Source organism: Chiloscyllium punctatum, chromosome 8 (assembly GCF_047496795.1).
Source record: "Chiloscyllium punctatum isolate Juve2018m chromosome 8, sChiPun1.3, whole genome shotgun sequence".
NCBI classification, from domain to species: Eukaryota; Metazoa; Chordata; class Chondrichthyes; order Orectolobiformes; family Hemiscylliidae; genus Chiloscyllium; species Chiloscyllium punctatum.
The window spans coordinates 20,011,646-20,038,205 of record NC_092746.1 but is presented as its reverse complement, the minus strand read 5'-3'; the positions used below and the strand labels follow the sequence as shown (position 1 = coordinate 20,038,205).

The following is a 26,560-nucleotide window of genomic DNA, read 5'->3' as shown; positions in this document are numbered from 1 at the left end:
TGCGTGGGTTTCCTCCGGGCGCTCTGGTTTCCTCCCACAATCCAAAGTGTGCATGACAGGTGAATTGGCCATGCTAAATTGCCCACAGTGTTAGGTACATTAGTCAAGGGTAAATCTAGGGGAATGGGTCTGGGGGGCTTACTCTTCAGAGGGTCGGTGTGGACTTGTTGGGGCGAAGGGCCTGTTTCCATAGTGTAGGTAATCTAATCAATAGAACTTAGCAATTGAGCTGCCTCCCTCTGATTGGCTGACAGGTCTTGGTGGGTGGGTAATCCATCCTGCATTCCTTGGTTGCCACTGGCCTTTCATGTGCCTGAGTGGAAGATGATGGTGGGCCTTACCGCTGTTCCCTCCATAAGATTCGGAAGACTTGAAGGGGCTGTTTTCAACTTCTTTTGAGTGGAAAAGCTGTGGCAGTGGATCAGCCGATGCCCCCCAACCCCTACCCCCCTTCAAACTGGTACAATCCAATGAATTCAATGGGTGGAAAATTGAATACAGTTTGCCACGGATAGCTAGTTCAAATGGCGAATTTTCTGAGTTGGCTGAAGTTGAATATTATCATGGCATCTGTCTTTGTAGTCAAGTGGAGGAAAGCAATGTCAAGAAATTCATCTTAACATTTTGGAGGACAGAGTTGAAGAAGGAAGTCGAGCCAAAAGTTGAGATTTCTGTTGAAGTAGTGACTGCTACCACCAGGACACAGGATAAATTTCTGCCAAACTAACACTCAGAACATCTTTAAGTGTCCTTATACATACTGAGATACACTCGGGTTTCCGCAAACAACAGAGGTGTGCTCATACCTGTCCCAAAAATCTCTGTATGGAAAGGGGCAATAATAACTGCAGATGGAGACATGATGTTCAACTGATGTTCATCGATCACCATCATTGTAACTATTGCTTGATTCATGGTTTGTGTTTACAATCTGCACTGCTTCTACTTCAACAATGACTGTGTTTATTTTGCTCTGCTCCAATGATTGTGGGCACTCTTTTCCCAGTCCAGCAATGACCATATTCACTCTGCTCCTGGTCCAGGATTGGCCATGTTTACTTGACTCTCAGTCCACCACACATCATGTTTTCTGATGGTTTGCCTCCGTCTGACAGTTCTGCGCCACAAAAGAGGTATCAGAATGAAATTACAGCTCTGTATTTCTGAGGGGGTTCTGGTTGGAATCTTCTCTCAGAAATGTAGAGCTCTTCTTTCATAATTTAAAAAAAATGCAAGGGCTGAAGTGGCAATCTGCATGAGATTTCCACTTAAAGTCATAGAATCATGGAGATGTACAGCACGGAAGTAGACCCTTCAGTCCAACTCGTCCATGCCAACCAGATATTCTAACCTAATCTCGTCCCATTTGCCAGCATTTGGCCCATATCTCTCTAAACTCTTCTTGTTAATATATCATCCAGATGCCACTTAAATGTTGTAATTGTACCAGTCTCCATCACTTTCTCTGGCAGCTCATTCCATGCACGCATCACTCTCTACATGAAAATATTGCCCCTTACGTCCCTTTTATATCTTTCCCCTCTCAAACTAAAGCTATGCCCTCTAGTTCTGGACTCCTCCACCCGACGGAAATATCTAACCCATTTTCTTCTAAAGTGGAGTACAGTATTCTCCAGGGAAGTTCATAGGAACATAGGAAGTAGGAGTGGGCATAGGTAATCCAGCTCTTCGAGCCCACTCCTCTGTTCAACATGATCATGGCTGATCTTATCCTGGTCTCAACTCCATTATCATATCTGCTTCCCAGCGCCCTTTATCCTGCTTTTCATGTGGAACGTGCTTGTTTCTTTCTTGAATCTGTTGATTGATTCTGCCTCCAGTGCACTCTGGGCAGTGAGGTCCACAGATCCAAGTAGTTTCTCCTCTTCTCGGATTTGAACCTACCTCCTCTCACTCTTACCTACGACCTCTTGTTTTTGACAGTCGCTCAAGGCGGGATGTCTGTTCAATGTCCACCTTATCAATCCCCTTTAGTATTTGATATACCTCAATCAAAGTCTCCCTCATTCTTCTGAACTCAAAGCTATTCAACTGCTTCTCATATGATAGCCCTTTCATCCCTGGAATCAACCTATTGAACCTCCTCTGAACTGCCTCCAATGCCACCACAACTTTCCTAAGGTAAGGAGACCAAAACTGGACTTCAGGAGTGATCTCATTAACACTTTATGTAATTACAACCACAGGTCTTTTATAATCCAGTCCTTTTGCAATAAATGCCAAGGTTCTATCTGCTTTTCTTATTATACGCTGCAGCCAAATATCTACTTTCTGCCATTCATGCAGAAGGACACCCAGATCCCTCTGCACTGATGCATTTTGAATCTGCTTCCCATTTAAACAATAATTTGTCCTTTTATTTTTCAGACCAAAATGGATAACCTCACCCTTATCCACATTAAACTCCATCTGCCAGATTCTGGTCCATTCTCCTAACCTGTCAATATCCATCTGTAAATTCTTAATCTCCTCAACACAACCTGCTTTCCCATCTACTTTAGTGTCAACCGTGACCTTTGCTTTGTTACACTCTGACCCTACTTGCAGATTATTGATATGGATTGTATATAATTGAGGTCTGAGAACTGAACCATGTGGCACCCCACCATTTACAATACATCATCTGGAAAAGGGTCCATTTATCCTAACCCCCTGCTTTTTGTCAGCCAGTCAATCTCTATCCAAGGCAAGCCAAAGTTCGCCACGCTGTTTTGTCTTTAGATTTTTGAGTGTCCAGTGAACAAATTTGGTTAGATGCACATGTGATGGGTTGAAAAGATGTTTCATATGAATGAATTAAAATAACTATTGCACTGAATTCAATCTCTTTCCAGGCAATGGGCTGACAATGAAATTGCACATTGTTTCCGTCATTGACATTTGACATAATGCTTGATACTTTCAGAAACATTGTTGTTCATAACCAAGCTATCCTATACCTATTTAAAATAAATCCCTTAATAAATACTTCACCACACATGTTAAGTACTCTTGGTTCTTGGGAAATTTTGGAAACAAATGTGCCTTTGCAGATGGATATACCATCTCTGTTTTTCTCTCTCTGGTGCATTGGAATGAGCAACTTTTTTCTTTTGGTCAGGAATTTTGATCATATTGACAGTAGTTGAACAGTATCCATTGCTCACCTACGCTTTTTTTTAATGGCTGGCTTCCTGTAGCCTGTAACGATAAGATTTCATTTGTTTTAAACATCATCAGAAATAATGAGAAAGACTGTGCATAACTCTGAGTAGATCTAGCAGTAATTTACATTGTGCCTTCTCAACACAGTTAATCAATAGAAGCAATGGCCTTTTTAATTTTTCTCATTAGTGAAATGGATGATGCTCCAATCCATTAACAAATCTAATCCATTAGAGACTCCACATCCTGGTGATAGTTCAGTGGAGGTGATTCGGCAGTCAGCCAAAAACAGCCCAGAAGTATGCGTCATGGAGCAATGAAAATATCAGTCTCTCAGCAGAATGACAAGTGATCATTGCTGTGACATGATGTTAATGAATCCAAATTCAAAACTTTCTGAATATCACTGAAATTAATATTCAGACAGCACTGCTCCATTTAGAGTTGGATTAATTTGTAAACAGTAATGCTGAGGAATAGACCAGTGCTCCTCCAGACCAAATAATTATTTTAAAATGTTGAAAAGCGACAACATTTCAGTTTTTGCAGATTGTATTTTTAGCATAACCTTTTCAGGGTTTTCAAGTAAAGCTTTGATTTGATGAAAACAATGTCTGTAGTTCTGCAACTTCACAAAAGCAGAAGACAGATGTGCAAACAGTGTGAAAATTTGGTAGATTTTCAGCCAAACTACCAGAGAGTTGGATCCAATGACAAAAGCAGAGCTCTTTCATTGATCCTCTGGGAGTTTCATTAATCTTCAATGAAGTTAGAGCAAGAACTTGGGGCCGTAATTAAAGAGCCATTTATATTGGTCAAGATACATAACTGACGGGAATGCAAGTTGTCTGTAGTACTGAGCAGGTTCACTCTCCTTCCAGAGTTGAAAAATGTGGTGCTGGAAAAACACAGCAGGCCAGGCAGCATCCGAGGAGCAGGATAGATCCTCGGATGCTGCCTGGCCTGCTGTGTTTTTCCAGCACCACATTTTTCAACTCTGATACTCCAGCATCTGCAGTCCTCACTTTCTCCTAGTCACTCTCCTTCCAGTCCAGCATTGACCATTGTTCATTCTGTTCCAATTCCAGCAATGACCATTAAAACAAACCAAACAACTGAGGATGTCAAGATATGAAATAAAAACAGAAATTATTGGCAAAATGCAGCATGTCCAGCAGCATCTATTGGAAGAAAGCAAAGTTAACACTGCAACTCCGATGAACATGTTAATTCTCCTCCCCATCCAGGAATGGTCATTACTGCTCATGGTTACGATTTTGACAGAAATCAATACATTTTCAATCTGAAGTTTGAACACTCCATTGCAGTGGTACATCTATTTTTTTTAAAATAGAACATAGAACATAGAAAAATACAGCGCAGTACAGGCCCTTTGGCCCTCGATGTTGCGCCGATTCAAGCCCACCTAACCTACACTAGCCCACTATCCTCCATATGCCTGGCCAATGCCCGTTTAAATGCCCATAAAGAGGGATAGTCCACCACTGCTACTGGCATGGCATTCCATGAACTCGCGACTTGCTGAGTAAAGAACCTACCCCTAACATCTGTCCTATACCTACCACCCCTTAATTTAAAGCTATGCCCCCTCGTAATAGCTGACTCCATACATGAAAAAAGGTTCTCATGGTCAACCCTATCTAAACCCCTAATCATCTTGTACACCTCTATCAAGTCATCCCTAAACCTTTTTTTCTCCAATGAAAACAGCCCCAAGTGCCTCAGCCTTTCTTGGAACGCGTTGCCAGCAGAGGTGGTAGAGGCAGGCACGTTAGATTCACTTAAGATGCGTCTGGACAGATGCATGAGTAGGTGGGGAGCAGAGGGATACAAATGCTTAGGAATTGACCGACAGATTTAGACAGTACATTTGGATTGGCTCAGGCTTGGAGGGCTGAAGGGCTTGTTCCTGGGCTGTAAATTTTCTTTGTTGTTTTTTTTTGTTTCACCCTGGCAACATCTGTGTCAATCTTTTCTGAAGCCTTTCAAGTTTCACAACATCTTTCCGATAGGAGGGAGACCAGATTGCACACAATATTCCAAAAGTGGCCGAACCCATGTTGTATTGCTGGGTCTGTGAGCTGGGGGAGTGTCTGTATGTGCAAGCCCCTTGCAGCAGCATTTCAATGCTAGTTGCTGATGTCACCTGCAACACAACCCTGTACCTGTGTCAGAGATGTAAGATGAGGATGCTGAGGATCCTGGCAGATGTCAGTGTCTGTGGGAAGGGAGTGCATGCAGCTGGTGTTCATGGATCAGCCCCGAGGTATGGGGAGCAAGAAAATAGCAGAAAACCAGCACACAGGTGCAGCAGGTAATCAGGAAGGCTCATGGAATAGAACAATGAACCCACCCAACTTGCCTGGGCAGTGAATTTAAATTAGAGCATCCATTTAGCTGATATTATGCAGAAATTTGTTTACTGCATGTTTATTAAAATTCACACATGCACTATTTCACTGAATTATGATCCCAGCTGATGTTATTAGCAGACACCTCTGATCCCAGACAGCAAGCAACTTGACTGGTCATAATTTGTTTGTTTTGGTTTCATCAAAGTATAGAATCCCTACAGTGTGGAAGCAGGCCATTCAGCCCACACTGACCCTCCGAACAGCATCCCACTCAGGCCCCCTCCTATCCCTTTAACCCTGCACTTCCCATGGCTAACCCACCTAGCCTGCACATCTGTGGTCACCACAGGGCAGTTTTACATGGCCAATCTACCTAACCTGCATGTCTTTGGAATGTGGGAGGAAACCCACACAGATACAGGGAGAATGTGCAAACTCAACACAGACAGTCACTCAAGCCTGGACTTGAACCTGGGTCCTTTGTGCTGTGAGGCTACAGTGCTAGCCACTGAGCCACCGTGCCACACAGTAATCTGTAACTGAGCTACCGCAATGCTGGTGATTTTGTTTCAACAACAAAACACAAGGTTATTTCAAAAGAAACAATGATAAAATAGAATAATCCAAACTATTTACTCATAATAATTCAAAGATTTTAAACAAAAATGATAAACATAATCCCAAAATCCTCCTTTATAAATTGAAAAGAAACAATACAACTTTTGTAAAGTACCCCTAAAAAAGCCTCTCGTGTATATTATTCAACATACCATTCATATAACACTCACGCTTTTAAACTGGAACTGCAATAATTTCTTCCTGAAGCTACTATACACTCAGCTTCATTGGACTCAACTTTAGGTAACCAGTTCCCAATTTTCATCCCAATGTTTCTGGCCTGGGACTAACACTAACTCTTCACTCCAATGTAATCTAATTTACTATATCTATCATTCTCTTTGCAGGAGCACTGCTTTGTACAGCTACCTTGCCCCTCACAGGACTAAAACATTCAAAGTCAAAAGTGAAACTAGAAGTCTCTCAGTGATGGGTGTTTCCCATAAGTTTAAAAAAAGACAAGTCCAGGACAACGTCCAGGACATTGGAGGTCCCATTATTCACCATACTGAGTCATAACACTCTAAATAAAGAAAATTTAATTAGGGCAGAAAACCCATGCACTGTACAGTCAAGCTTCTAAAAGCTGCTTTGATAGAAATTGCAGGGATACAGAAATACTTAGAAATTAATTAACTTAAGGCAAACAGAAAAATCAAGTGGTTACAAGCTCAACCCCACCAATCCAACCTTACAGCAACTAACATTAAAGTTATAAAAAATAATATCACAACAATTAGGTAATCTTCTGCAGCAGTATTTTCTGGTTGTTTAATATCGAAGTTGTGTGATGCCAGCTGTTTCTGTTGACTTAGCTCAATAGAAAATAGAGAAATGTTGAGGCGTGTCATAGTGAACACTCATTACCAACATCTTAAACTAACAACAACAATCTGCAATTCAAGTGTTTGACAGAAACCTGAAACAAATACAAAAGATGCTGGAACTGCTTAAAAGGCTTTGGAGTATCTGTGCAGACAGAAAGAGTGTAATTTTTTCAAAGTGGAAATGGATGTTTTCACAATGGGAAGAAGTGAACACAGAAATAGTCAACTCAAACATTGGTACAGTTTCTGTCTGCATAGATGCTGCCAGACATGCTGAGTTTATTGAACAACAATTTTCAATATGTTACATCGGAAAACACAGAAACAGCATCACCAAGAGATCAAACTCTTCAAAACAAAATGCATGATTCCGAAATAAATCCTCCCTGGTTTCATGTGTATTCCTCTGTTAAGTCACACAAACTCATTTTGAGTTTCCTTACTTCTTTCATTCACTCAGAGAGGTTGTCTCTGTGGTGGCTAGTGCAATTTTATGCAGTAGTCCATCAAAGACATGAACACAATCCCAACATTACATTCTTCTGGCTGGTAATGCTGCTTCCTAAACTCCTCCTGCCTGATCCTCCTGGTGGCTGCAGAACCTCCCTGCTCCTAAACCCACTGAGTTCTGACCTTTCATCCCTGTCTGAGCCAAGCTCTTGCTACTTCCTGCAGTTTTGAATAAAGTAATACCGGCAAATGAAACATACTGGTCTTCCACTGTTGAAGTATACAAGACCTGTCAGACCAGAAATTCTCCTTGACCTGTTCCACTGTGTTCTCCTTCTGGAATTTTCTGCAGGAACGATGATATTCACTCTGCCTGCTCTGTGGTCAGGGGCACGGACAGACATTACTCACCCCGTGCTGCTAGGTCCCCAGGCCCTGTGCCCCTAACTGGAGCACTGCAGGCCCTTGACATCCCTGAACTCTGGTTATTGGTACCTGACGTACCTCCCACCCACAGGCCCTTCACTTAGCTCCAATCCAGCAATGACTATGTTCTCATGTTCTCATGGTCATTCCCATACTAAGAACAGAGTGAACATGGTCATTGCTGGACTCATCATTAGTGGTCCTTTACAGATGAGGATGACTCTCTTCCACTCTCAGGGTGAGTCCATAGATGGACCAAAACAGCTACTGCAGGCTCTGTTACACTTGGTGGTTGTGGGAAGGGGTGGAATGGAACATTATTGTGGACCGTGCTCCCTTCGCTGTTTTCTCCTGGCTTCCATTTTTCCCCAACAGCAGGTCTCCAGGTGCTCGACGTGTTCCGGGATGTTCCTCCTCCACTTTGGAGGTCTTGGGTCACTGCTTCCCAGGTGTCTGTGGGGCACTTTGGCAGCACTTTGGGGCGGCACGGTGGCACAGTGGTTAGCACTGCTGCCTCACAGCTCCAGAGACCTGGGTTCAATTCCCGCCTCAGGCGACTGACTGTGTGGAGTTTGCACATTCTCCCCGTGTCTGCGTGAGTTTCCTCCGGGTGCTCCGGTTTCCTCCCACAGTCCAAAGATGTGCAGGTCAGGTGAATTGGCTATGCTAAATTGCCCGTAGTGTTAGGTAAGGGGTAGATGTAGGGGTATGGTTGGGTTGCGCTTCGGCGGGGCGGTGTGGACTTGTTGGGCCGAAGGGCCTGTTTCCACACTGTAAGTAATCTTTGCCAGTGAGGCCTTAAGGGAGTCACTGAAGCATTTCCTCTGTCCACTTGGGGGCTCACCTGTGCTTCAAAGTTGGGAGTAGAGCACCTGCTTGGGGAGTCTCATGTTAGTCAGGCAGACAACATGCCTAGCCTATCATCGCTGATCAAGGGTGGTCAGTGCCTCGATGCTGGGGATGTTGACCTGGTCGAGGACACTGCTTTTGGTGTGTCTGCCTTCCCAGAGGAGTCACAGAATCTTGCTGGACTAGGAGCAGAGTGAATATGGTTACTCTTGACAGGGTCTATGAAATGGGTAGTTTAAGCACAGCGATTAATTTCTAACAAACTTCCACTAATTACCACACTATATTAACATATCAGTTAATCACTGAAGAAACTCAAAAGACCCGATGGTATCTGTTGAGAGTTAAGATTTCAAGTCCAGTACGACTCTTCTTCAAAACTGAAGAGCACTGGGTTATGCTGGATTGGCTAATGTTCCCAAATTTAGGGAAGGCCAGGTTCCATCAAATATTAGGCCACTGTCTGAACTTGAGCTGCACCAAACAACTTACCAGCAAGTGGACTTGAAGATCAGACTGTTGCTGTCACAGCAACCCTGGGTTAAGTGAGTGGGAGATCAACCAAGCAGGGGGACAGTTCCTTGGGACATGAGCAGCAGGGGAGGGTTTATTGAACTGGGAGATCACAAGAGCCAAAGGAAGCAGTGGGGACCAATGGTAAGGAGATGATGAGAATGATATTGGTAGCTATTCACAACACATCAGATTTCTTTGAATATGAAAGTAAGGAGGAACACTTGTGTTATAGAGTCATGGAGTCATAGAGTTGTACAGCACGGAAACAGACTCTTCAGTCCAACTTGTCCATGCCGACCAGATATCTTAAACTAATCTCATCCCATTTACCAGCACTTGGCACATATTCCTCTAAACCCTTCCTATTCATATACCCATCCAGATGCCTTTAAAATGTTGCAATTGTACCAGCCTCCACCAATTCTTCTGGCAGCTCATTCCATACACATACCACCCCCTGCGTGAAAACGTTGTCCCTTAGGTTCCTTTTAAATCTTTCCCCTCTCACCTTAAACCATGCAGTCTAGTTCTGGACTCCCCCAAGGCAGGGAAAAGGTCTCGTCCATTTACCCTATCCATGCCCCTCATGATTTTATAAACCTCTGTAAAGTCATCCCTCAGCCTCTGATACTCCAGGGAAAACAGCCCCAGTCTGTTCAGCCTCTCCCTATAGCTCAAACTCTGGTAAATCTTTTCTGAACCCTTTCAAATTCTTCTAGTTTTCCTGAGTGGAGCCAACTTAGCAACAATTTAGTGCTGCAAAAGTCAGATGTGTAGCAAGCCCCACATTTCCACATTAAAAAGCCTAATGCCTGTTTTCGGGGTAAATGTTTGCTGTATGGCAGCTGGGGCTCATTTGGCGTATGTGTTCTGTCCACATTATAAGAGTTTGTTAAGCTATTTAGCATCCAAAATGTAGGTACTACAAGCGCACATTTCAAGGCCATTTTTCATCCTTGGCATTTGCTGACTTATCTGAACACAGCAGGCCATGGGATCACACCATTTGGCTAAGCATGCTCGAACTAAGGAGAAAAGTCAATATACGTTCCTTACCCTAATGGATGGCCAGAGATCTCTGCCAGAAATGTAAAACTTGGATGTGATTAGCTAACTGCAGTGGCTTGCATGGTTGAGTAGTTTGATAAGCCTCCATTCTAAATGAGCACATGAAGAATTACCCCAGCAGTAGAGGCGTGGTGAACACCGCAGTGTGTCAAAGTTGACTCCAGTGTAAGCAGCTGCATTCAGACGTGAACACAGAAATGGAAATGAGAAAAAAAGGCAAAGTACAAATCAGAAATAAATAACAGAAAACCAAACAAACAGGCGAAAGGAGCTTTAACGCATTTTGTATTTGAACTTTGCAGTACGTGATCGGGGAATTGTAGATGTTTTTGTGAGTCACAGCTCTCTGAAAGGTCAGTTTAAAGTTGAACTACAAGTCCCAGGATACCTTGCAGTTCAATGATGCAATAAGTACTTTATAACTCAGAGCCATGTTGCTTGCTAATATGTTTTTCTAGTTTCATTTAACCTGGTATCATACATTAACTCACTGAACAAGTATCGCTGAGTTCAATTCTCCACATTGTGTTATAGACCTTTAAAGACAATAGCCTATTATGCAAGTAAATTATGGATATTTGGCAGATGCGAGGCTCCTGTTTAAATTTAGATTCTCACTTTCTGCTTTGGGAGCATGGGTCTGAAATGTATGAAAACTTGGCAGTATGCCAGCAGAATAACCACAAAGAGAGGAAATACCTGATACTTTTGCGAGCATTCAGTTTTATAGTGCACAGGGTGTGCAATGTTTATGGCAACATGAACTGGATCAGAGTTTTTCTTTATGGGATCAGGCTGCCCTGTCTTTGCCATCCATTCTCAGTCCATCTCTTTCTTCTGCATGTTCCTCATTGTTGAAATTGTTTTTTTTGTATCTGCCAGCAGTGACAACTAAACAAATGACAGATTTTCCATTTGTTGTTTCTTACAGTGAGGTGGCATCCAAGATGTCAAGGGAAATGTGGAGGCAGTATTTACTCTCTGTTATCTAGATTAAAAGAAAGTTACATAAAGGAGAGATTATATGTTGTATTATTGTTGAAACTCTAGGAGTTTTTGAGTTCCAACATGTCACACTCTAGTTTCATTGACATGAGCCATTGGTAAGCTTCCCTGGGTCTGGCCTGGTTTGGCTTATATCCTTTCCAATCATAATTATAACACTGAGTTATGTTGTCATGTATAGTTGTGTTGTGATTGGCAAGTAGTGAATTCAAAGGCCCTTTTATGCAGTTGAAAGGATATTGACCTATAAGTCTTTCTGTGACAAAAATATAAATTACAAGATGGTGGCATCCTAAATGCTGAACAATATGATTTGATGTAGAATATCATGTGAGGTGTTCTATGAATGTCTTTTTTCTCCAAAACTAGAGAGGGATGATTTACAAAGAGCAGATCTTTCATGTATTCATCTCTTCCCTTCATAATTTGCTTTCCTCAGCAGTTTGTTACTGCAATATTGCCATAATTATGCATTTAAAATTCAAATAAGTAACAAGAATAGAAATCATTAATTTGCTAATAAACTGTGGAAATAATCAGAGATTGGATTTTGTTCAGCAATAACTTGGTGAGCAGCCCAGTATACAATACATTATACAAAAGAAATAAATCCAAGGAGGATAAAATATGAGGCTTCACTTCCAAATCCTGAAATTCAATGGGCTGGATTTTCTGACGAATGCCAATCTTTCGCAGGTTGGCACTACAGATCTTGCTTTTTACAAAAGAAGGGAGCTCCAGATCCTGGGAGGGAATTCTGATCTGGCTTACTTCAGAAATATGGAGTCACACTTCCATTCTGACTGTTCTTTCGTAGCGCAGAACAGTCAAAGGAAGGCAAACCAAGGTGGGGATGGCTGACAGGGCGAGGAGTCGGATCAGGTTCAGGACAGCCGTCGTTTGGGGTAGTCAGGCCCAGTCTAGCAGGGAAGGTGAGTCAGGGTTCGGGCTATTGTCAGGTCAGGGTCTAGGGAGAGGTGTAACTGTAGGTGTGTGATGTAAGTATATGGGGTCAGTTGAACAATTAGTCAGGAGTTAGACTATGTGTTTGATGGTCTTCCTGAGTAGCTATTTTACTTCATTTCATCAGAAGCTTCTGAAGTTTCTGATTTATATGAGGCCTTTCAGAGGGTTCCTGGTGTGGTGTAATTGCCGAGTGGAATTTTCAGTTTCCCAAGCTTAGGAGTCAGCCACATCAGGAATTCCACAGGGTCCCCATCCAAAATTCTCATCTACACTGGAATAAAAGCTGTTTGGCCAGTGGAAAATCCAGCTAATACATGTAAGTATAGATTGGACTGAGGTAGTAAAGCTGAAATCTTTGACTTATTCTCTCCCTTCCAACTTTGTGGTGCATCAAGAGCAAATCTTAGTGACTTCTCCCTGGGATCTTTCATTCAATTCCTACCTGATGAGATCCAAATCTCTGCAGGATCTTATTGAATGGAGGCAAGCTGCTTCTTCACAGACAAGAGAGAAAAACCAGCAGGCAGTTCAGCTGCATCTGCAGTTCTACTCATGGTCAACTGCAAAGGAACTTTGGCAGAGAAATCAGAGAACAGGTGTCCTTTCTGCATTCCCAACTGGGATGTGATGTGTGTTGCAGATGGTACAAGTAAAAGGCATAAATTAATCTGCAGAAAAGGGACAAGTATGATGTATAAATAAATTGAAGAAAGTAGTAGCACACTAAAGATCACCATAGATTGGTGAAATGAATAGATACACTGCCAAATTAAATTTAATGTATAGAAATGTGCAGGGAACCATTTTGATAGGAAGACTGAGGAGAAACAACTTGAACCATACAGGATAATTTTAAGGAAGCTTTTAAACAGTGACCATGTGGGTGCACATATGCAAATATTTGATGGTGTTAAGACAAGTTGACATGGCTATTTACAAAAATCATACACGATCTTTAGCTTTATAAACAGAGTAAAAAAGCTAGGACATTATGGTAAACCTTTATGAATCATTAGGCTTTAAAAAGGGTCTCAATGGAATAGATGACAAGAAACTGATTCCAGGAAGAAATGTCCTAAAGGACACTGATTAATAGTAATTAGCAAGCGAGCTAGAGACAATTTAAGAAGTTTTGTTCTGCAAAGCATTGCCTCTAACCTTAGGAGTTAATTGCTCAGTAGTAATAGCACGATACTCATCATCCCGAGACCCAGGCTGATGTTTGTTCGCGTTACTTCAAATCCCACCATGGCAGCTGCTGGTATTTACATTCAATTAATAATTTTAGAATACTAAGGTAATCGCTGCAATAATGATCATGATAACTATCACTGTTTGTTGTAAACATCTAGCTTACTAATGTTCTTCAAGAAATCTGCCATAGTTACCTGGCCTGGCCTGCATGTGATCCAGATCCACGGCAATCTGATTGATCCTTAAGAGCTCTCTGAAACGCACCATAACTCAATGGGATAGTGCACTGGCAATCAAACCCCACTATTCCTGGACTTGTCACAAATTTGAAGAACTTTAGCCAAGCTGTCCAAAGTCCCTAAGCTACCTGACTGATGAAACCAGGTTAAAAGAAAATGCTCACGAGGTTTATGTCCTTAATAAGAAAATGACTGTATTACGAACAATATGTCTTTAACTAATGGCAAAAGGTAAATGCAGCATGGGTTGATACCTGGGACTTCAACGTGTGGCCATTTCGGAGACGTGGACAGAACCAAGACAAGAATGGTTGTTGCAGGTCCCAGGATTTAGATGTTTCAGTAAGAACAGAGAAGATTGTACAAGAGGGGGAGGTGTGGCATTGTTAGTCAAGGAAAGTATTATGGTTGCAGAAAGGATGTAGGATGACTCATCTACTGAGGTAGTATGGGCTGAAGGTAGGAACAGGAAAGGAGAGGTCACCCTGTTGGGAGTTTTCTATCGGCCTCCAAATAGTTCCAGAGAGGTAGTGGAAAAGATAGCAAAGATAATTCTGGATAGGAATGAGAGTAACAGGGTAGCTGTTATGGGGGCTTTAACTTTCCAAATATTGATTAGAAATACGATAGTTTGAGTACTTTAGATGTCAGTTTTTTTCCAGTCTGTGCAAGATGATTTCCTGACACAGTATGTCAACAGGCCAACAAGGGGTGAGGCCACATTAGGTTTGGTACTGGGTAATGAATGTGGCCAGGTGTTAGATTTGGAGGTAGGTGAGCACTTTGGTGATAATGACCACAATTCAGTTATGTCTACTTTAGCGATGGAAAGGGAAAGGTATATAATGCAGGGCAAGAGTTATTGCTTGGGGAAAGGCAGTTATGTCACAGTTAGGTATGATTTAGGATGCATAGAATGGGGAAGGAAACTGCAGGGGATGGGCACAATTGAAATGTGGAGCTTATTCAAAGAACAGCTACTGTGTGTCCTTGATAAATATGTACCTGTCAGGCAGGGACGAAGTGGTTTAGTGAGGGAGCTGTGGTTTACTAAGGAAGTTGAGTCTCTTGTCAAGAGGAAGTAGGAGGCTATGTTAGGATGAGATGTGAAGGCTCAATTAGGGCATTGAGAGACACAAGTTAGCCAGGAAAGACATAAAGAGAGAGCTAAGAAGAGCCAGGAGGAGACATGAGAAGTCATTGGCAGGTAGGATCAAGGAAAACCCTAAAGCTTTCTATCAGTATATCAGGAATAAAAGAATGACTAGAGTAAGATTAGGGACTGTCAAGGATAGTAGTGGGAATTTGTGCATGGAGTCAGAGGAGATAGGGGAAGCGCTAAATGATTATTTTGTGTCAGTATTCACATTGGAAAAAGACAATGTTGTCGAGAGTACTGAGATACAGGCTACTAGACTAGACAGGATTGCTGTTCATAAGAAGAAGCAATTCTGGAAAGTGTGAAAATAGATAAGTCCCCTGGGCCAGATGGGATTTATCCTTGGATTATCTGGGAAGCTAGGGAGGAGAGGCTTTGGCTTTGATCTTTATGTCGTCATTGTCTGCAGGAATAGTGCCAGAAGACTGGAGGATAGCAAATATTGTCCCTTTGTTCAAGAAGGGGAGTAGAGACACACTGATATTTATAGACCGGTGAACCTTACTTAAATTGTGGGTAAAGTATTAGAAAAGGTTATAAGAGATAGGATTTATAATCATCTAGAGAGGAATAAGTTGATTAGGGAACGTCAACACAGTTTTGTGAAGGGTAGGTTGTGCCTCACATACCTTATTTGGGAGTTCTTTGGGATGGTGACCAAACAGGTGGATGAGTGTAAAGCATTTGATGTGTATATATGGATTTCAGTAAGGTGTTTAATAAAGGTTCCCTAAGGTAGGCTGTTGTACAAAATACAGAGACATGGGATTGGGGGTGATTTACTGATTTGGATCGGAAGTTGGCTAGTTGAAAGAAGACAGAGGGTGGTGGTTGATGGGAAATGTTCATCCTGGAGTCCAGTTACTAGTGGTGCACCGCAAGGATCTGTTTTGGAGCCACTGCTGTTTGTCATTTTTATAAATGACCTAGATAATGGCGTAGGAGGATGGGTTACTAACTTTGCGGATCGCACTGAGGTCAGTGGAGTTGTGGATAGTGCTGAAGGATGTTGTAGGTTTCAGAGGGACACAGATAAGCTGCAGAGCTGGGCTGAGAGGTGGCAAATGGAGTTTAATGCGGAAATTCACTTTGGAAGGAACAACTGGAATAAAGAGTACTGAGCTAATAGTTCTTGGTAGTCTAGATGAGCAGAGAGATCTCGGTGTCCATCCCTGAAAGTTGCCACCCAGGTTCATAGGATTATTAAGAAGGCATACAGTGTGTTAGCTTTTATTGGCAAAGGGATTGAGTTTTGGAGCCATGTGGTCATGCTGCAGCTGTACAAAACTCTATTGCGGCCGCACTTGGAGTATTGCATACAATTCTAGTCACCACATTATAAGAAGGATGTGTAAGCTTTTGAGAGGGTTCAGAGGAGATTTATTAGGAACTTGCCTGATATGGAGGGAAGGTCTTATGAGGAAAGGCTGAGGGACTTGAGGCTATTTTCATTTGAGAGGTGACATGTAAAATAGTCAGAAGGTTAGATATGGTGGATAGTGAGAGCCTTGTTCCTCGGATGATGATGGCTCGCACGAGGGGACATAGCTTTAAGCTGAGGGGTGATAGATTTGGACAGGTGTCAGAGGTAGTTTCTTTATTCAGAGAGTAGTTAGGGAATGGAACACACTGCCTGCAACAGTAGTAGACTCATCAATGTTAAGGGCATTTAAATGGTCATTGAATAGACATATGGATGAAAATGGAAAAGTGTAGAATAGATGGATTTAAGATTGGTTTCACAGGTCGGTTCAACATTGAGGACCTGTACTGCGCTGCAATGTTCTGTGTTCTATATATTCCTAAATTATAACTCTATGACTTTGACTTTACTCCTTTTAAAATCTCTCTTCACAAATAGACAGATACACAAAGACAGAGTAAGACATGATATTGAGGTCAATAAGTAAATAAGATCAGGGAAGTAACAGTTCGATGGTTGGACCACAGGAAATGAAGAATTGTTTTCTTTCAGTTTCTTCCAATATCTTTTAGTTCTGTGCAATTGACATGAGGACTTTTGCCCACCAATGCTCAGTCTTTTGGCCACCAGTTGGGAATTCATGCTTTCACTGTCTTTGAAGGTTTTTTTTCCATCTTTTTGCACAATTTTCTTGGTTTAAAGTAGTATTTTCCTTTTACAGTCCCCAATGCAAAATTCTTCTGGGCTTTTTGGTTATGTCTGAGTTTCATCATATTTTCTGGCAGGTTTCTTGCTATGAGACCGAGCATGTTTCCTTGCCCTAACTTCCCAAACTCACCTCATTAATTATGAACCAGTCCCTATGGTGTCTCTCATGTTTGATTTCCACCCTATCTTAGCAAGCACCAATCCTCCAAGAATTCAGTGTATTTTACTGGCAATTTTACTGGCGTCCCTTACATCCAGATCATCTTCGAAAGGCCACTGTGCCCTGGAGAAGTAGTGTCGGTTTGGAATTGCCCTGCAAAGTTACTGACACTTGTCCCTGACATAGAAGACAGAGGGAAATTGACACCCCACTTTGCTGGTAGGAACCTGGAGGCCCTACTGGATAGGGTGGTACATAGGTCAGACTTCCTGTTCCCCAAGGACATGACAGCAGACCATATCAACCTAGTCTGAGGTTGCTATCCTGGTTGAAGCAGTCTCAGCCATCTGGAGGAACAACCAATACTGTAGGAAGAAGGATAATGTTCTTATTCACTTAGCCTGGGTAAGTGCCACCATTTTCTCTCCTAGTACCTCATGCAGTCAAGCTTTGCCTGGCTATCCTTTGCCTTCCAATTCCTTCTGCAAAGCCCATCTCTGTGAATCACATGGACCTAACATCCTGATTAGCTATCCTTAAAATACAAGTGAAAATGCTGATTAGCTATCCTCAAAATCCTAACTCTTACTACTTGGAAGCAGACGGATAGTTTGAAGCACAACTGTATACAACATACCATTCTCCACACATTACTGGAGTCTCTCCTTCTGTCCACTTATGGCACCCAGTTGCTGCCATTGTTTATAAGTGTAAACATCTTGCACCTTCTTCCCAGTAAAACAATCTGGGTCCCCGTTGTCCTAAATAGTCAAACTGTCAGGTCTTTCTGTCAGGCAGACCAGTGTCAGAGGCATGACCACCTTCATTTTACCTTAAATTAAAGACACAGTCCCAAATCATAACAATCTTTTAAAGCTCACAATTATACAGGACTAACTAGATCACTGTTTCAAGGTTCTGCCGCAGGTACGCTTGTTGGAGGGGGAAGGGGAGCAGATAGCTGTCTTCTTTGCCAATGGATTTAATGAAAGAGTAATTAAGGAGAACTCATTACTGCAAGTTTGGTTCTCCTGGCAGATTACAGGTGACTCCATGAGATGATGCAATTTTAAAATAGTCTATTTAGGTCTCCGATTAATAGCCTAATCAGCCAATCAGTATTGCTGTTACACTGAAGTGGAAAGTTGTTCAAACTCTTTGAAATGCAGGCTTAAAATTACCAACATTGCAGTTTTCATTTTAGCTGTTCTTTAAAGATATAAATTTGATTCAAGTAGTGTGATAGTAGATTGAGTGCAAGTAAAGAGCAAGTACAACAAATGTATGTTGATTAAGATATTGTAAAGTCATTCAAGGATACAGAAAACATTCAATATTAGAGAAGTTTTCCTTTGTTATATGTTACAGAATGTTAGAATCTAGGGTTTCCCCCAAGTGTAGGGGTGAGCATGTCAGGTGACCACTAACAAGCCCCTCCCACTAGTGAGGTAACTTACCCAAACAGCTGCCACTTAGCTCTGACCAAGGTCAAATATTTTACCCTATCGCAAGGCTCAGTGCCATTGAGCCAATCACGGGCTGACACCTCCTGGATTCTAAACTCCCAAAGTAAAGGTTTATTCCTCAAGAGAACTATTGACAAAAAAGAAATAAATACTTTGTGTCTTCTTGTCATAGGGAGTGGAAAGGGGTCAGAAGTCACTTGCGAGGGCAGGGGGGTCACCCTTTTGCATCTCATCGTGCTCCCAAACTCAGGTAGATTGAGGCCCCATTTTAACCCAATAGCAATTTGCTATGGTTTCCTAGTCAGGAAACAAGCCAGCTTGCCCAGCTGCCAAGAAGAGTGATCTGGGGGTTGCTGAGCTGAGGCCATTAAGTGACCTTTAATTAACCTCTTAAGGGCCTTAATATCTGATGTGGAGAGAATTTCTCTCCGGGGCTGACTTGCCCCCATACTTCCCCTTTCCGTCACCGATAGTGAGGAGGCATGTGATGTAATATGTACACAATATGGTTATTGGCATCAGGAGTGTACTTGCCCATACGGGCCACAGCAGCACTAGGAAGTGGTTCACAGTTCTGTTCTAAAGTAGGAATGGCCAGTAAGTACCAGGCTTGCCAATGACACTCACATCCTCAGAGCAAATAAACAATATCATCAGAAGTTTATTATGTTTCATAGTTAATGCTCATAGTGTAAACAAAAATGATAGGATAAGTTATATGAAAATTTCCTGTCAATAGTTACTTGGTTAGTGAATTACTTACATGAACTGCTTGCATTATTCAACAACTAACCAATAAGTGTCTCTACTCACCAATTACTTCCTGACAAATGTGAAGATAAATGAACTTCACCTAATGGCCATTCGTCCCTTATCTACATCTCAATCAGTTATCTGTAACTATATTTTGAGAATGTGATGTAGTTCCACGTTCTACAGGAGTCCAGTTCAAAGATACAGCTTTTTAAAAATCTCAGCAAGAGTACAATTAAATAGGGATTAAATTATTTGCTGCAGCAGAATTCATTTATAGAAGTGTACTCTGGTCCTGTGAGGGTGCTACCAAGTTATACCATGGCTGCTTTATGTTGCAATACTTTGGTACATTAAAATCGTTGGTGAATGACCGCTGCATATGAGAAAGAGGCTATTCAGCCTATCAAATCTGCACTGATCCTCCAAAGACCATCCCACTTAATAACCCTACCTGTATTCCCCATGGCTAATCCACCTTGTCGGCACACCTTTGAACTGTGGAAGGAAACAGGAGCATTCAGCAGAAACCCACACAGATATAGAGAACATGCTAACTCCACACAGGTGCCTGAAGTTGGAATTGAACCGGGGTGCCTTGTGCTGTGGGGCAACATTGCTAACCACTAAGCCACTATGCCTTTCTGCCCATTGTGCTATCATGCACATCATTATTAAGTGTGTTCTAACCTTAAAAGCGAGGATGGTGGAAGGCAGGAGGTTGATGACAATCAGCTCAGGGGTGGGGATAGTAGACTATTGCTTCAGTTTTCCACATCTAACAAATCATCAGAAAACTCTTCTATGATTTCACCACAAAGAACATGCAGTGGAAAAAATTACCCAATTAATAACGAAGCTTACACATTAATGTTTAGGCGAATATTGCTGGGACCACGTAATAAAAAGGAAACCCAAAGTTGCAAAAGTCAAATAATTAAAGAAAACAAAGAAAGAAATAAGTAATGGCTCGCAGACTGAAATATGTTCTGTTTGTTTTTTTTGTTGAAGGTGTGCTTTAAGTGCATATTTGCGCATTATAGATTTAATGTCACATTAACAAAATGGTACAATAATTAAACAACTTTTACCGAAGAGGAGGCTCCATAAACATCCCCAAATTAATGATGGGGGAGCCCAGGACATCTGTGCAAAAGAGAAGACTGAAGCATTCATTGCAATCTTCAACCAGTAGTGCTGAGTGGATTATCCATCTCAGCCTACTCCAGCTTCAAATATTTCTGTCTTCAGCCAATCAAGTCACTCCACATGATGTCAAATAGTTGGAGGCACTGGATATTGTAAACACTGTGGACTCTGACAACATTCTGGCAATAGTACTGAAGACTTGATCTAAAGAATTTTCTATGTCCCTCATCGAGCTATTCTAGTGTATCTACGATACTGGCATCTACCCAACAGTGCAGAAAATTGCACAAAAAGCAGGATAAATCCAATACAGCTGGTCACCCCCCCATCAGTCTACACTCAATCATCAGTGAAGTGTTGGAAGATAACCAGTGCTATTAAGCAGCATCTCCTCAGCAACAATATGCTCACAGATGCTCAGGTTGGGTTCTACCAGGATTACGAAGCCACTGACCTCGTTACTGTTTTGGTTCAACATGGACAAAAGAAAGTGGTTGCCCTTGATATCAAGACTGCATTCGATCGAATGTGACATCAAAGAACGCTAGTAAAGCTGCAGTCATTGGGAATTGGGGGGCAAATCTCCCCATTGATTGGAGCCATACCTGGCAAATAGATGATGGTTGTGATTTTTGGAGGTCAGTTATCTCACCTCCAGGACATCCCTGCAGGAATCCCTTAGGGTGGTGTCCTAGGGTGGTGTCCTAGCCAAAGGTGACTACCTTTGGCTGCTTCTTTAAGTACCTTCCCTCCATCATAAATTCAGGACTGGGGGTATTCACTGATGATTGAAAATGTTCAGTATCTTTTGCAACTCCTCATATACTGAAGCAGTTTATGTCAAAGTACAGCAAGACCTGGACAGTATCCAGGTTTGAGCTGAAACGTGGTAACATTTGTGCCACACAAATATCAGGCAATGACAGTCTCCAACTAGAGAGGATCTAATCATTAATCGTTGATATTCAATGACATTACCCTCATAGAATCCCCTATCATCAATATTCTTGATGTTAACATTAACCAGACCGGGAATTGGACTAGTCACTTAAACACTGTGGCTACAAGAGTAGGTCAGAGGATAGGAGATTTGCAGTGTGTAACTCTCCTCCTTACTCCCCAAAGCCTATCCATCATCTACAGGGCATAAGTCAGGAGTTGAAGGAATGCTCCCCACTTGCCTGGATGAGTGCAGCTCCAACAACATTCAAGGAGCTTGACATCATCCAGCATGAAGCAGCCCATTTGATTGGCACCATATCCACAAACTCAGTAGTAGTTGTGCATACCATCTGCACTGTAAAAATTCACTCAAGCCTCTTAAACAGCACCTTCCAAATGCATGACCACTTCCATCAAGAAGAACAAAGACACGTTCCCCTCCAAGCCAAATACCATCCAGACTTGGAAATATATTGCCATTCCTTCACTGTCACTGTGTCAAAATCCTGAAACTCCCTCCCAATAGCATTGGGTCTACCTGCAGCACATGGACTGCAGTGGTTCCAGAAGCTTATCACCACCTTCTCAAGCTTAACTAGGATAGGGTAATAAATCCTGGTCCAGCCAGCAAAACCAATGTCCCATGAGGGAAGCAAACCAAAAAAAATGGTCATTTGATGGAACAATAGTTGAGAAAATGAAGAAAACTAATTTGTCCAAGAAACCAGAATTTCCTGGAAAATCTTCTTGGGATTCAGCTGGTCTCTTTGAGACGATATGGCACTGTTCGAAAGATTTACTCTGTTTTCTGTCAGATAATGTGTGCAAGCATAATCATGTGACACATTGCCGCAGAGACAGAATTTCTAATAGATGTTTAAAGGTTTGCCAAGCCTTTCAGGAAACTGTAAATTTGCAGAACAAATTCTGCAGTTTGCAATTTGTTCAATTGGTGTCATGATTTAGTATAGACTTTCACATTGCACTGTGATTTAAAACTGCGCATTGTTATGTTTTGTGCCAAATGCCAAAAGTGGCTCAAGTAATCTTCTTGTATTTTTCAGTATATGACTGCTGCAGCACCTATGCAAGGGACCTACATTCCCCAGTACACTCCTGTGCCTCCAGCAGCTGTCCCTGTTGAAGTAAGTATTTACATCCTCCTCTGCTGGATTATGCATAACACAATTGTGCATGATTATTTATCACAAAATACTTAAGATTAATAACAGTTATGAATCTAATTAAAATTCCAAATTTGACATCAAATCTAATATAAATTGATGGGTTGAAAGATTTTCTGTCTGCTGTCTTGAAGGATCAGATTTGACATGGGATTGAGCAATTCTAATCTGGTTCTTTGTGGATGTGAACCACTTTATTGGCAATCTCACTTGGAAAGGTCAGGGATAGTTGTTGTGTGAAATGAAAATTGTTCCCAATGCCATAGCAATTACTCTTTTCAAATTGAGGACTAAGTTGAGCACTTTATTGGACTGGGATAGAAAAGAACTTATTCTTTGTCCACTGCTTACTGAAAATGGAAAGCCTTCTGTCCCCAGCATTGTTATCTCTGTCAAATATAATGTTCTATTTCATAAAAATATTATTTATCCATTTTTAAAATATTAATTCACCTTCTTTAGCTTTGTTCACTTCATTCAGGCTGGAATTTCTCTCTCATTTATTCTCTGCCATTTACTAGAATCCCTACATTGCAGAAGAGGCCATTCAGCCTACCAGGTCTGCACCAGCCATTCGAAGGCCATCCTACCAGACTCACAGCCACTCAATCCCTGTGACCCTGCCTTCATCATAATAAATCCACCAAGTCTGTACTTCTTTAAAATGTGGGAGGCAACCAGAGCAGCTGTCAGAAACCCATGCAGACACAGGGACAACATGCAAACTTTGCACTGTTACCCAAGGCTGGATTTGAACCCAGGTCTCATACATTGTAAACTAGCAGTGCTAACCACCAGGCCACTTACTGCCATGATTTTCTCCCACCATCTCAACTCATTACCTCTTTCTTTCTGTCCCTATGAGCCATTCTACTCACTTCCTTGCTTGAACATCAACAATGAAGAATAGTTTGTAAAATCCTAACTGAAATTTGTGACAAGCCAGTATATAACATTAATAGGTGTCAGAAATATACATTGAATTGAATAATTTATTCAAAATTCTATAACTTTTAAATTTTTTTCATGATTGACAGATTATTGCAGTCATTCTGAAAATCACAGACAATGTTTTGATCAAAGGTTTTATAAGATTGTTAACTTCCTTTAGCTCCCCTTCTCAAAGTCAACCTGCTTCTTGACCATGGATTCCCTCTCACTTCCACAGTATCAATTCCAACTAATGCCATGATCTTTGATGTTGCAATTTATCTAACCAGGCATCCCCCACTTCAAAACTCCTTGCATAATTTTGGCTTCACCTAACTACATTGCAATGGTGTGAGTCCGTTTCACCAACCTTGAATTCCATCAAATTATATCTCTCTTTGAGTGGAAACATTGTGGTTCCCTGACCCACTATCTTAAAGACAGAAAGTGAGGACTGCAGATGCTGGAGATCAGAGTCGAAAAGTGTGGCGCTGGAAAAGCACAGCAGGTCAAGCAGCATCTGAGGAGCAGGGGAGTCAATGTTTCGGGCATAAAGCCCTTCACTATTCCTGATGAAGTGCTTATGCCCGAAACATAGAGTCTCCTGCTCCACGGGTGCTGCCTAACCTGCTGTGCTTTTCCAGCGCCACACTTTTCAACTCCACTCCCTTAAAGGGGAAACAAGCCCCAGCTACATAACACAAACCTCAAGGGGCGGCCAGAATTTAATGCTTTCTCTCCCTCACCCCCATCTGATACGCAGTTGCCTTCCCAGCTCCCCCATATACCGACCTCACCTCACTGCTACTGTTTTTCCACCACCACCTGGTGGGAGTCACACAATGTGAGCCTTTGGCTTGTGTGCAACGAGGGAACTGCCAGCATCAAGAACTGCTCCTTTTTACTGCCTGCCTGACTAGCCCAGGAAATTCTGCTCTATCTACCTTTCCTCCAGATCTCCAACAGCACTGTGGCCTGGGCCAGTACAGTACCAGTGCGGGTGACTGCTCCTGGTAGTGCTGTCAGTACTAAAGAGTTGATGACCTTTAACTGATGACTGTAGGAGATGAAACATCCACCTGGAAAATGACAAAGAACCCGTAACAACCTGCTAATTTCCAGACTGACATCACATCAGCTCTGGCAGTTTCAGAACTGCCGCGCCTGGGTTACCACTGGTTTTCATCTGGGATATGGAGACAAACCTGTGACCATTGAATTTTGCCCATTTGTTCATTTGCTCCAGAAATAGAAAGTTGTTTGTATCAATCATTTTCAAAATATGGCTGCATACATTCAGTCACAGAGTCCTACAGTGCAGAAAGAGACCCTTTGCTCCAATTCGTCCATACTGATCAGGTTTCCCAAATACACTAGCCCCATTTGCCTGCATTGGCTTATATCCCTCTAAACATTTCCTATTCATGTACCTATCCAAATGTCTTTTAAATGTTGTAACTGTACCTGCATCCAGCACTTCCTCAGAGAGTTCATTCCACACATGATTCGCTGTCTATGTAAAAACGTTGCCCCTCAGGTCCCTTGTAAATCTTTCTTCTCTCAACTTAAAAAATATGCCCTTTTGTTTCAAACTCTCCCACCCCAGGGAAAAGACCTTTTCTATTCACCTTATCTATACCCCTCAAAATTTTATAAACCTCTGTAAGGTCCCCCTGAACCTCCTACACTCTAGCAACAAAAGTCCCAGCCAATCCAGCCTCTCCTGATAACTCAAATGTTCCAGTCCTAGCAACACCCTGATAAATCTTTTCTGAAATTGCTGCAATTTAATAATCTCTTTCCTATGGCAGGGCATAAGTCTTGACAGTACATCTTATTGAGATGTTATTTTCATTTGACCCTTGAGCTCCCTTGGTGTTTTTCTTAGTATGTACGCCTGCTGAAACCAGTCCAATGGTAGTGTCAGTATATCTCTAAGCTCGGAGGCCCAGGTCCAAGCCCCACCTGCTCCAGAGGTGTACCATTACATGTTTGAAGAGGTTGATTGACAATATCGAAAACAGTTCAATTTGTATTCAGCTTTGTTCTGTGGTCCTGTACTTACTAGAAATTGGTAGACACTCACTTCACTAAAATAAATCATCTGGAACTCATGCAAGTGAATCCTGGTCTTATGAGTCTGGGCTGTACTTCCTCCCAGGTTTCAGAGGTAAAAAGGATATTGTTCAAACTGCAGTGTTCTCTATGCCTTACTTAAAACAGTCCTACTTCTGAATTCTTTTCCATTTTGTTTTCTGAGCTTGCACTGAACAAAATAAAAGAACCCGTGTAAACACAGAAAGCTTCCTTATTTGAATCCCAGTGCTGACCACTGCTGTCTGGATCAGGAAAGATGTGATTATATTTGGTTGAAAGCAGCCTGAGCTGTATTATACTCAATTTTGGCCATATTCCACAGAGAAAATTGATGCATGAGCAAGAGTATAAAGGACAGTAATCAATGTAAGTCAGACGTTCTGCAGCCAAGATAAAGTAAACAAAATAATATTCTTACAGAAAATGAAGACTGAGTGATGATACAGTTTTGAATTTTAGTACAACCGAAAAGGAAAAGAGGAAACTAATGCTGATACATGTTTTCCATCAATTGATTTAACCTGTCTTTTTTCACTGTCCATTTTGTTTTCTAGGGCAATCTATTAAGTATGAGCTTAAATGATGGAAAATTGATCAAAGATAAGCTAATAATGTTGAAATCTAGAGACAACAAATTTTAGGTGATCAGAATAGCGCATGTCAAACTGACATATTGAGGCAATTTAGACTTTGGAAATGGAAATAAAGTGAGCAATGTAAATGGGTTGCGGACTTGTATTCTCCAATTGTAAGTCAGAATGACCTTCATTCAGCTGCCTGGGGAGATGGAAAACTTGCTTCCCAAATTGCTGATGCTGCTTTTCTTACAATGTAACAACTATCGTGAACTCTATCATTAGAGTGGAGGTGAGTAGACGTCTCATGCGATTT

At 41.8% G+C, this 26,560-nt stretch overlaps 1 protein-coding gene across 6 annotated transcripts in view; it reads left to right on the top strand.

The window, feature by feature from the left end:
• rbms3 (RNA binding motif, single stranded interacting protein) overlaps positions 1-26,560 on the top strand; it is a 1,402,627-nt gene that overhangs the window by 1,367,930 nt on the left and 8,137 nt on the right. For all 6 annotated transcript variants that reach the window (XM_072575202.1, XM_072575203.1, XM_072575199.1 and 3 more), the window contains one exon: positions 22,523-22,603. In XM_072575202.1, coding sequence (XP_072431303.1) covers positions 22,523-22,603 — 81 coding nt within the window. The remainder of the gene's footprint in view (positions 1-22,522; positions 22,604-26,560) is intronic.